This window comes from Scyliorhinus canicula, chromosome 8 (genome assembly GCF_902713615.1).
Source record: "Scyliorhinus canicula chromosome 8, sScyCan1.1, whole genome shotgun sequence".
Taxonomy (NCBI): Eukaryota; Metazoa; Chordata; class Chondrichthyes; order Carcharhiniformes; family Scyliorhinidae; genus Scyliorhinus; species Scyliorhinus canicula.
This window is the reverse complement of record NC_052153.1, coordinates 44,939,833-44,951,940: the sequence shown is the minus strand read 5'-3', so window position 1 is coordinate 44,951,940 and position 12,108 is coordinate 44,939,833. Positions and strand designations below refer to the sequence as shown.

Here is a 12,108-nt window from a genome sequence, read left to right as displayed (position 1 = left end):
GGTGGATTGGCCATGATAAATTGCCCTTAATGTGGGGGTTTGGGCCTAGGTAGGGTTCTCTTTCAGCGGGTTGGTGCAGACGCGATGGGCTGAATGGCCTCCTTCTGCACTGTCAGGATTCTATGATTCCAGGAGAACCTCTGAGATCTTCCCATACAGGGAGAAAACCTCTCCCAGGGGTTCAAGTGATTTCACGTGGTTGAGGGGAGCAGCCAGTATTAACCGTCAGTTTACAAACCTGTCACTTTCATTCCCTAAAGCCAGCAGTTGTGATAAAATGGTACTACCTAAAAATGGGATTTGTCTGTACTTCATCTTATAAAAGTCTTTCTTGTTCCAGTACAAATTTCTTATTGATCTCAGACCATTCCCAATTTGTTCTTATGTTCTTCAGATATTCAGTGAGTTATTAATGGTTCACATGACCATAGTTTATGAAACATACTCACACTTAAATCCATCTCCTAGTGTCACATACATGTGAAAGATACCTTCTCCAGCAGCTTTGCGAGATAGAAAGCCACTTTGCGTTTCACTGACTTCTTTTTCAATTATATTCTTGTTTCTAAGTAGGATTACTTTCAGTAGGATTTTAAGGACAGGCCCATTTGACTAATTCTTCTGTAGTCTGTCCAATTATTTTCCCCGACATCTTGGCAGCCAAATTCAAATTAGATTCAGTTAATTCGGTATTACACATGTATTAACTGTAAACACACTGTTGCATACCCTGGTGATGGCTTTTATGCCTACCTCATGTAAAAGCTGAATCATCTATTTAGTTGCATTGTCAATACTAATTGGCTTAGCTGGGCTTAAAGACATTATAAAGCTGTTGGTTGTATAAGATGAATGCAGACATGCTGGGAAGATCAGCACTGACTTATAGCATCAGGCATATCAGCTGTCCTTGACTAAACAGCCTGCACCCACAGGCTGTCAGCCAGTCAGGAGAAAACTGCAGAGCTTTGCCATCTCCAGCAATGACACCTGCAGACCAACTTGTAGCACAGGCACGACAATGAGGTTGCCACTAATGTCAATGCCTTCTGCTTATTCAAGGATAATATTACACATCCGCCAACTGATGAAAACTTACAAGCTGGTTGAAACCATCTGTGCTGCATCTCACTTGCCACTCTACGATAATCTGTTCAACCCACTTACATCTCTGGCACCCCATATGGAGCAACATTCCTGAGCATGATCTAGCAGCAAACACCCTTTGGATCAAGGGACGGGAAACACGGGAAGTTACTAACACGTCCCTTGTCACAAACACCGGCTGGCGGGTGGAATTGAACTACCGTGATGAGAGTGGTCTTTTCTAAACAGGTTCAGGACAGGCCAAGGCCCCTGTGCAGGCAGGCTCCACCGTGGTGGTCTCGGGACCATCCCCCGATGTACTTGTACAGAGACACAATGCTGCACATGACCGAGGAGTGTCCCCTCTACTAAGTGGTGGACTGATCATCTTAATTTCAGCAATTGAGGAGACCATCGCTTGGCTTTGGAAGTTTGGATTCGCTAATTAAATTAAATAATAACCACATCAGCCTACAGGTTTGTGAAGATGCACTTTCACAGACTTTATTAGCGAACACAAAGAGTATTTAATAATAAGAATTGTACAGCAGCCTCATGGTTGCAGCGAGCTGCCAAATTGTTTCTTGCCTAGGAAAGTTTCTCATCATGGAGTGACTCCCCACTCTGAGTCCTGATTGGTCACACAGACCAGGTGATCCTTACTCTGCTGTGTTGCCCTTAAACGGACAATCACCACAATCCGAGTTATATCTGATGACTGATGCTTCAGCATTGGCCCGATAATTCATTTCCTTTCCAATTGAGCATGGTTGTAGTTTAATGTTCCACAGGTTTAAATTAAAGGGGCAAGTCATGGCAGGAGAGCTCAAAGCCGTTGTTTGCTCCTCTTGCTCCAAGTGGGAAGCCGGGAACATTTCCAGTGCCCAGCGCCAGCATGTGTGCAGAAGGTATCTCCAACTATTGCTCCTGGAAGCCCAGATTCTGGGGCTAGAGCAATGGTTGGGGACACAGTGGAGCATCCGTGAGGTGGAGAGTGTCGTGGATAACAAGTATAGAGAGGTAGTCACACCACAGGGAGGCAGGAAACGGGAAACCACCAGGCAGAGCAAGACTGCTAGGCAGGCGGTGTAGAAATCTCCTGTGCCATTCCCCTGCAAAACAGATAGACCGCATTTATACTTCTTTAAATAAATTTAGAGTACCTAATTTTTTTTTCCAATTAAGGTGCAATTTAGCATGGTTAACCCACCTACCCTGCATATCTTTGTGTTGTAGGGCTGAGACCCATGCAAACACGGGGTGAATGTGCAAACTCCACACAGCCAGTGACCCGGGACAAGAATCAAACCCGGGTCTTCAGCGTCACGGTACAGCAGTGCTAACCACTGCACCACCGTGCCGCCCCTGCATTTTATACTGCTGAGGGGAATGATCGCTTAGGAAAAAGCAACAACAGCCATATGCGTTACGCCATAATCGGTTCTGCTGCAGAGGGAAGGAGTAGAAAGTGTAGGAAAGCAATAGTTATAGGAGATTCAATTGTAAGAGACTCCAGGATGGTATGTTGCCTCCCTGATGCTAGGGTCCAGGATGTCTCGGAGAGTTTACAGGACATTCTGGAGGGGGAGGGTGAACAGCCAGTGGCTGTGGTTCACACTGGTACAAACGACAAAGGTAAAAAAAGGGATGAGGTCCTAAAAGCAGAATATAGGGAGTTCGGAAGAAAGTTGAGAAGCCGGACGTCAAGGTAATGATCTCAGGATTATACATCCCAGGTGCTAGAAATGGCAGGATTGATTGGATGAAAACGTGGTTGAAGAGATGGCGAGAAGGGGAGGGTTTCAGAGTCCTGGGACATTGGGGCCAGCTCTGGGTGAGGTGGGACTTGTACAAACTGGACCAGAACTGATGCCCAAGGAAGATTATTTGCTAGAGTGGTTGGGGAGGGTTGGCGATGGGAACCTATGTCAGGAGTCAGAGGAGGAGGAAACAAGGGCAAATTACAGAAAGGGGAGTAGGAAAAATGATTGACAGAGATCCCAAGGGTCAAATTAAAACAGGGCCACAGTGAAAAATATTGGGAGCAGGACAACTAATGGCTTTGTGCCTTAATGCGTGGAGCATTCACAATAAAGTGGATGAACTAATCACCCAAATCGATATAAATGTGTAATAATTGGGATTACAGAGACATGGCTGCAGGGTGAGCAGGGAGGGTAACTGAACATCCAGGGATATTCAATATTTCGGAAGGACAGACAAAAGGAAAAGATGATGGGGTTGCAGTGCTGGTTAAAGAGGAAATTAACACAATAGTGAAGAACGATATTAGCTCTGACAAAATGGAATCTGGATAGAATCATAGAATTTATATTGCAGAAGGAGGCCATTCGGCCCATCGTGTCTGCACCGGCCCTTGGAAAGAGCACCACACTTAAGCCCCTGCCTCCACCCTATTCCCGTAACCCAGTAACCCACCTAACCTTTTGGATACTAAGGGCCAATTTAGCCTTTTGGTAGGTCGTGCTGAAAAAAACTAAGGGCAAAAATCGTTAGTGGGCATTATATATAGTTCTGCAAACTGTAGTGGTGATGTTGGGAATGGCATTAAACAGGAAATCAGAGACGCATGCGATAAAATCGTAATGTAGCACTTCGAGAAATTGGCCATGAGGTGCATCAACGCCATACTCCCAGAACGCCTTGATCTACTACAATTCACATACCGCTGCAACCGGTCCACATCCCTGGCTCTACACTCATCCCGAGAGCACCTCAACAACAAGGACTCCTACATCAGACTCCTATTTATTGATTACAGCTCCGCCTTCAACACCATAATCCCAAATAAGATCATATCAAAACTCCAAATCCTAGGATTTGGCTCCTCATTCTGCAACTGGATCCTTGACTTTCTGACCCACAGACCACAACAAATAAGAATAAACAACAACACCTCCTCCTCAATACTGGGGCCCCGCAAGGCTGCACACTTATCCCCCTACTATACTCCCTGTACACACACAACTGCGTGGCAAAATTTTGTTCCAACTCCATCTACAAATTTGCTGACGACACAACCATAGTGGGTCGGATCTCGAAAAATGACGAGTCAGAATACAGGAGAGAAATAGAGAACCTAGTGGAGTTACATAGAACATAGAACAGTACAGCACAGAACAGGCCCTTCGGCCCTCAATGTTGTGCCGAGCCATGATCACCCCACTCAAACCCACGTATCCACCCTATACCCGTAACCCAACAACCCCCCCCCTTAACCTTACTTTTATTAGCACACTACGGGCAATTTAGCATGGCCAATCCACCTAACCCGCACATCTTTGGACTGTGGGAGGAAACCGGAGCACCCGGAGGAAACCCACGCACACAGGGGGAGGATGTGCAGACTCCGCACAGACAGTGACCCAGCTGGGAATCGAACCTGGGACCCTGGAGCTGTGAAGCATTTATGCTAACCACCATGCTACCCTGCTGCCCCACAGTTATGCCCCACAGTTATAAATAGTTATGCAACAACAACAAGCTATCCCTCAATGCCAGTAAAACTAAAGAGCTGGTCATTGACTTCAGGAAGCAACGCACTGTACATACCCCTGTCAGCATCAACGGGGCTGAGGTGGAGATGGTTACAGCTTCAAATTCCTAGGGGTGCACATCACCAAAAATCTACCCTAATCCGCCCATGTCGACACTATCACCAAGAAAGCACAACAGCATCTATACTTCCTCAGGAAACTAAGGTTATTCGGCATGTCCACATTAACCCTTGCCAACTTTTACAGATGCACCATAGAAAGCATCCTATCGGGCTGCATCACAGCCTGGTATGGCAACTGCTCAGCCCAAGACCACAAGAAACTTCAGAGAGTCGTGAACACAGCCCAGTCCATCACACAAACCTGCCTCCCATCCATTGACTCTATCTACACCTCCCGCTGCCTGGGGAAAGCGGGCAGCATAATCAAAGGCCCCTCCCACCCGGCTTACTCACCCTTCCAACTTCTTCCATTGGGCAGGAGAACACACACGAACAGGTTCAAAAATAGCTTCTTACCCGCTGTTACCAGACTCCTAAACAACCCTCTTATGGACTGATCTGACTGATACTACACTCCTGTATGCTTCACCCGATGCCGGTGTCTATGTATTTACATTGTGTACCTTGTGTTGCTCTATTACGTATTTTATTCTTTTAAATTTTGTTTTCATGTACTAAATGACCTGTTTGAGCTGCTGGCAGAAAAATACTTTTCACTGTACCTCGGTGCATGTGACAATAAACAAATCCATCTAATAGCATGTGTGATTATGGATGATTTTAATCTGCATATATTGGGCAAATCAAATTAGTTCCAATATCATCGAGGAGGTATTCTTGGAGAGTATATGAGATGGTTTTCTGGACCAATGAGTTGAGGAACCAACTAGATCACTGGCCATCCTCAACTGGGTATTGCATAATGAGAAAGGAATCATTGGCAATCTAATTGTGCAAGACCCCTTGGAGATGAGCAACCATAATATGATAAGAGTATTTCTTCATCGAGATGGAGAGTGATGTAGTTGATTCTGAGGCTAAGGTCCTGAACCTTAATAAAGTAAACTCCAATGATACGAGGTACGAGTTAGCTATGATTGATTAGAAACATTACTTAAAGGGTTGACTGCGGATAGGTAATGGCAAACATTCAAGGTATGCATGGGGGAACATCAAGAATTGTTGATTCCTGTCTGGCACAAAAGTAAAATGGGAAAGGTGGCCAATCCATGCCTTATCAGGAAATTAGAGACAGTATTTGAACTAAGGAAGAAGCATACAAATTGGCCACGAAAAACAACAGGTCTGCAGGTTGGTAGTAGTTTAGAATTCAGCAAAGAAGGACCAAGAGCTTGATGAAGAAGGGGAAAATAGAGTACGAGAGTAACCTTGCAGGGAGCATAAAAACTGAGTGTAAAAGTTTCTCTAGGTAAGTGGAGAGAAAAAGATTGGTGAAGCCAAATGACTTACAGTCAGAAACAGGGATATTTTTAATAGGGGACAAAGAAATGGCTGAACAACTGAAGACATACTTTGGTTCCATCTTCACAAATGCAGAGACAACTCAGATATCAGAAATGTTGGGGAATGCAGGGTTTAGTGAGAGAGAGGAACTGAAGGGGAACAATATTAGTCAAGAAATGATGTAGAGGAAATTGACGGGATTGAAGGCTGATAAATCCCCAGGGCCTGATAATCTATATCCCAGAGTACTTAAGGAAGTGGCTTTAGAAACAGTGGATGCATTGGTGGTCATCTTCCAGGATTCTACAGACTCTGGAGCAGTTTCTACAGATTGGAGGGTACCTAATGTAACCCCACTATTTAAAAAGGGAGGTAGAGAGAAAACAGGGAATTATAGACCAGTAAACCTGACATTGGCAGTGGGGAAAATTCTAGAACCCATTATGAAATATTTTACAGCAGCTCACTTGGAAAATAGTGGCAGCATTGGACAGAGTCAGAATGGATTTATGAAGGTGGAATCATGCTTGAAAAATCTACTGGAATTCTTCGAAGATGTAACTGGTCGAGTTAATGAGGGGGAAGCCAGTGGATGTGGTTTACTTGGACTTTCAGAAAGCTATCGACAAAGTCCCACATAAGAGATTAGCGTGTAAAAGTAAAGTGCTTGGGATTAGGGGGTAGTATATTGAGATTAATGGAATCTAGTTGCCAGACAGGAAACAAAGAGTGGGAATTAACGGGTCTTTTTCCAAATGGCAGGCAATGACTAGTGGGGTACCGCAGGGATCGGTGCTGTGACCCCAGCTATTCACAATATGTACTAATGATTTTGATGAGGGAACAAAATGTAGTATCTCCAAATTTGTAGATGACACCAGGTTTGGTGGGAGGATGAGCTGTGAGGAAGCTGCAGAGATCTCTCAGTGTTATTTGGACGAGTTGAGTGAGTAGGCAAATGATTCGCAGATGCAGTATAACTTGAATAAATGTGAGGTTATCCACTTTGGTAGCAAAGTCACTGAAGGTAAGCATGCCGGTGCATCAGGAGGTAAAGAAGGCCTTCTTGGCAAGAGGATTCGAGTACAGCGAGTCAGTTCTTTATTCTTTGCACAGGAGCAGGGATGTCTTACTGTAATTATTCAGGGCCTTGGTGAGGCCAAATATTGCATGTGGATTTGATCTCCTGATCTGGAGGGAGTGCAGCGAAAGTTTACCAGACTGATTTCAGGGATGGCGGGACTGACGTACGAGGAGAGGTTGAATCGGTTAGGATTGCATTCGCTAAAGTTCAGAGGAATGGGGGGAGACATTTTCCTTCATTTTGTTGACATTGAGGGGGACATTATTGTCATCGCACCAGTTCACCAGATTCAACAGTGTTGCTACATCTAGGCACCAGGAGGTGTTGATTAGGAGGCAGACCCCACCTCCCCTAGCCTTGCCTGAGGCCGCCGTACGGTGCATTCGGTGGAATGAGAAGCCCTCTGGTTGCAGGGCGCAGTTCAGTGAAGCAGGAGTGAGCCAAGTCTCCGTGAAACAGAGCACACAGCAGTCCCTTAGTTCTCTTGTCTATGTCCTTTTGAATTTCCACACTGTCTTCTTCGAAGTTTACAATCATTCCAAGTTATGTATCACCACAAACTTTGAAATTGTCCCCGGCACATCAAAATTTAGATTAATATATATCAGGAAAATTAAGAGTCCCAATATCAGCCCCTGGGAAACACCACAACAAACCTTCCTCCAGCCCAAAAATATCTATTGACCATTACTCTCTGCTTCCTATGATTCAGCCAGTTTTGCATCCATATTGCTACTGCCCCTTTAATTTCCTGAGCTATAACTTTTCTCACAAGTCTGTTGTGAGATCTCGTATTGCATGCCTTCTGAATGTCCATCTTTACTACATCAACAGCATTACCCTTATCGACCCTTTCTTTTACCTCCTCAAAAAACACCAGAAATTTACTTCTACATGATTTCCCCTTTAGAAATCCATGCTCGCTCTTCCTCACCAACCCACATTCTTCCATGTGACTATTAATTCCACCCTGCACAGTTGTTTCTGGAAGCTTGCCCACCACTGATGGTAAACTGACTGGGCTGTAATTGCTGGGTTTAACATTTGCAATTCTCCAGTCCTCCAGCACATCCCTGAGTATAGAGAAGACTGAAAGATTTTAGCATGTGCCCCTGCAATTTCCATTCTCACTTCCTTCAATTTCCTTGGATGCATCCCCTCCAGTTTTGGTGCCTTGTCAACTTGAAGTACTGACAGTCTATTTAGCACTTCTTCCTTACAAGTTTTGAATCCTTCTAGGAACACTGTCCTTTCCACATGCTGGATAGCATCTATTGCCTTGTTAAAGATGAATGCAAAGCATTCAATTAACACCTCAGCTATGTGTCCAGCTTCTTTGTGTAAATCCTTTTTTTGGTCTCTAATAGGTTTTACTACTCCTTTTACCACCCTTTTACTATTTATATGCAAAGAGAAGAATTTGATTTTCCCCTTATGTTGGTTGCCAGCCTTTTCTCATAATCCCTCTTCACTTCTCTAATGTACTTTTTCCCCTCCCCTCTGAACTGTCTGTATTGGTTTTGGTTCTCTGTTGTATTTTCTACCTGACATCTGTCAGAAGATTACTTTTTCTTCCTTATCTTAATTTCTATCTCCTTTTTTTATCCAGGGAATTCTGGATTCGATTGCCTTACCTTTGCCTTTTGAGGGGATATACTTTTACTGGATCTGGACCATTTCTGTTTTGAAGGTAGTCCATTGTTCAGCTACAGTTTTTCTTGCCAACATTTTGTTCCAGTTTATCTGGCCAGCTCCGCTCTTGCCCTATTGAATTTGGCTCTTCCCCAGTTAATTATTCTTACTCTGGATTGCCTATTACCTTTTCTATCATTGTCCTAAACCTTACGATACAATGATCACTGTCTCCTAAATGTTCCTCCATTGATACTTGATCTGCTTGGCCTACCTCATTTCCAAGAGCCAGGTCCAATAGTACTTCTTTGTTGGACTGCGCAAATACTGCTGCAGAAACGTCTCCTGAACTTTCATCCCTCTCTGCCTTTTACACTATCACTGTCCCAGTCTCTACTTGCGTAATTTAACTCCCCCATTTTAAATGCTCTGTAATGTTTACATCTCTCTGTAATTTCACTGTAAATTTGTTCCTCCATATTTTTCCCACGAGTTGATGGCCTCTCAACTACACCAAGCAATGTAATTTTACTCTTTTTGTTCCTCAGTTCTAGCAAAATTGATTCTGTCCTTGAATCCTCTGGGACATCCTCTTTCTCCAGCACGGCAATGCTTTCCTTAATTAATACTGCCAATATATCCTTTCCTTCCTTGCCTATCCTTTCTGAATGTCTTGAACTCAGCCCAGTGTGTTTGCCCGTGTTTTTCTGCACTGTGGCCAATGCCCACCTAGGAGAGTTATGAGCACAGAAAGTTTGGACTTTTCTTCGATAGCTGGAATTTAACAAGTAATGCTATAGAGGCCAGCTCTGATTCATAATGCACAGTCCCCGGAATTCTCCGAATGATGCTCACAATAAGCTTATGGGAAAAAAATAACTAGCATTCCTGCACTTACCTGTCAGGATATTGTCCAGAAGAGTGGTAGGCATACAAAATATCCCAACCAGGAGGTCGCTGATGGCAAGGTTAAGGATGAAGAGGTTGGTGACTGTCCGCATGTGTCGGTTCCTCACCACAATAAAGCAAACCAGTCCATTGCCAAGCATGCAGAGCAGGAAGATTAGAAGGTATGAGACAATGAAGACTGTGGCAATTGAAGATGTGTGCTGGTAAAAGGGCAGAAATGTAATGTTGCTCTGAAGGTGAAAATATGAAGTTGATTCATTTAAAAAGAATGAGCGATAGTCTTGGGAGGAGAGGTTCTGTTCCAGTACTTTGTTCATTGTTGTGGCTCTATTATGGAAGAAGGCAACAGAGTTAGTCACATATCACTTCGCAGCTACATTATTACATGAACAGTTCCAACAGTGCGGGTTCTCAACCTCGCCCCTCACCTGAGGTGTGGTGACCCTCGGATTAAATCATTAACCAGTCAGCTCTCGAAGGAGGGAATGGCCTGTGATCCTCGGGGACTATGGCGCCTTTCACTTATATGCAGTAATGTAGAAGGCAAGCTGTGCCCATTTTCTATGTCATGTTACGCTTCTGGCATTGCATCGCAGCTGAATATGTCCAAATTTCTTGGAATCGAAATGAGCAATGAGAACAATTTAGCAAAGTAAGAACAGGAACCGCCAAGCAAAAATGACTATTCAAACTTATTTTCTGCTCACCATCTTCATCTTATCTCTCAGAAATGTTGAAAATTATTTCCACGTCATTGTAAGGATAAAGATAAGATATTTCACAATAACATTTCAAAAGGATAGCACCTAGCAATTGCAGAACATTTTGCGGATGGGAAACAGCCAGTAGCTGTGGTCCAGGTTGGAAAAACGTTGAGGAAGTGTTTCAGGAGATGGGGGTAACAGAATAACTAAACGTGACTTCAAAAGGTCATCATCTCAGGATTGCTTGTGGTGCTACCTGTTGTTCAGTATAAAAATGGAAAGTTAATGCAGGTAAGTGCGTAGTTGGAGAAGTAGTGAACTCATTTGGCAGATAGAGGGTGTTTATGTAATAGGCACACAGCACGTAGAGTTTCAAGGGAGTAAGGCTGGATGCCCTCTACTTTAATGCGAGGAGTATCATAGGTAAGACAGATGAGTTGAGTGTGTATTGACACGTGAAGTTGCGATGTTGTTGCCATCACAGACACGTGGTTGAGATAGGGGCAGGTCTGGCAGCTCAACATTCTGGGGTATAGGATCTTCAGGCAGGATGGTGTAAAAGCGGAGGTGATGTTGCACTATTAATTGAGGAGTCTGTTACTGCAGTAAGCAGGGACGATATCTTGGAAGGGCTTTCTAATGAGGCTTTGTGGGTAAAGCTTCAGAATTAAAAGTTCGCAGTCACACTGCCGGGAGTGTATTATAGACCATCAATAGTCAGTGGGCAATAGAGGAGCACATATGTAGACAATTCACTGAGGTGTATAAAAACAGTTAGAGGATTTCAATTTTCCCAACATTAGTTGATCACATTGTCAAGGGTTTAGAGGGAGCAGATTTCATGAAATGTACTCTAGAGAGCTTTTTATTTCAACATGTTGAAGGTCCAACAAAGAATGGTACAGTGCTAATAATAATCTTTATTGTCACAAGTAGTTTTACATTAACACTGTAATGAAGTTACTGTGAAAGGCTCCTAGTTGCCACATTCCTGCGCCTGTTCGGGTACACAGAGGGAGAATTCAGAATGTCCAAATTACCCAACAGCACGTATTTCGGGACTTGTGGGAAGAAACTGGAGCACCTGGAGGAAACCCATGCAGACACGGAGAGAACGTGCAGACTCCGCTCAGTGACCCATGCCGGGAATTAAATTTGGGACCCTGGTGCTGTAAAGCCATAGTGCTAACCATTGTCCCACCATGCTGCCCACGCCGGATATAGTTCTGGGGAACAAAGCCGGATAGGTGTTTGAGGTAGCAGTTTAGTGATAGCGACCACAACAATGTTATGTTTTAAATTTGTCAAGGAAAAGGAAAAAAGTGGTCTGCACAAAGGGTTTTTGGATTTGGGGAAAGCTGATCTTATTAAAATAAGGCAGGATCTGGCCAAAATAAACTGGGAGAAGCTACTTCTGGGTAATTCTACAGCAGAACAGTGGGGGGCAATCAAAATGAAATTGGCGAGAGTACAGGTACAACATGCTCCTTTCAGGGTGAAATGTATGAGCAACAAGACCAGAGAACACTCGATGTTGAGGAATCTTCAGAACTGGATAGAAATGAAAAGTGGCTTTTAACATGCACAAAGGGAGCAATTCTACAGAGGGTTGTGAAGTATATAGGAAGTGTAGGGGGAATTCAAAAAACAATTAGGAGTGCAAAGGGGCACAAAAAAGCACCGGTGGGTAAGATTACAGATATTCAACA

General features: G+C 43.9%; 1 protein-coding gene across 3 annotated transcripts in view; it reads right to left on the bottom strand.

The window, feature by feature from the left end:
* The window catches only part of npffr2a (neuropeptide FF receptor 2a), a 192,191-nt gene that overhangs the window by 20,660 nt on the left and 159,423 nt on the right, over positions 1-12,108 (bottom strand). For 2 of the 3 annotated variants that reach the window (XM_038804460.1, XM_038804459.1), the window contains one exon: positions 9,685-10,022. In XM_038804460.1, the coding sequence (XP_038660388.1) occupies positions 9,685-10,012 (328 nt within the window). In that variant the 5' untranslated portion in view covers positions 10,013-10,022. Of the gene's footprint in view, positions 1-9,684; positions 10,023-10,123; positions 10,310-12,108 lie in introns of all 3 variants that reach the window. The other variant, XM_038804461.1, reaches the window with a different exon arrangement.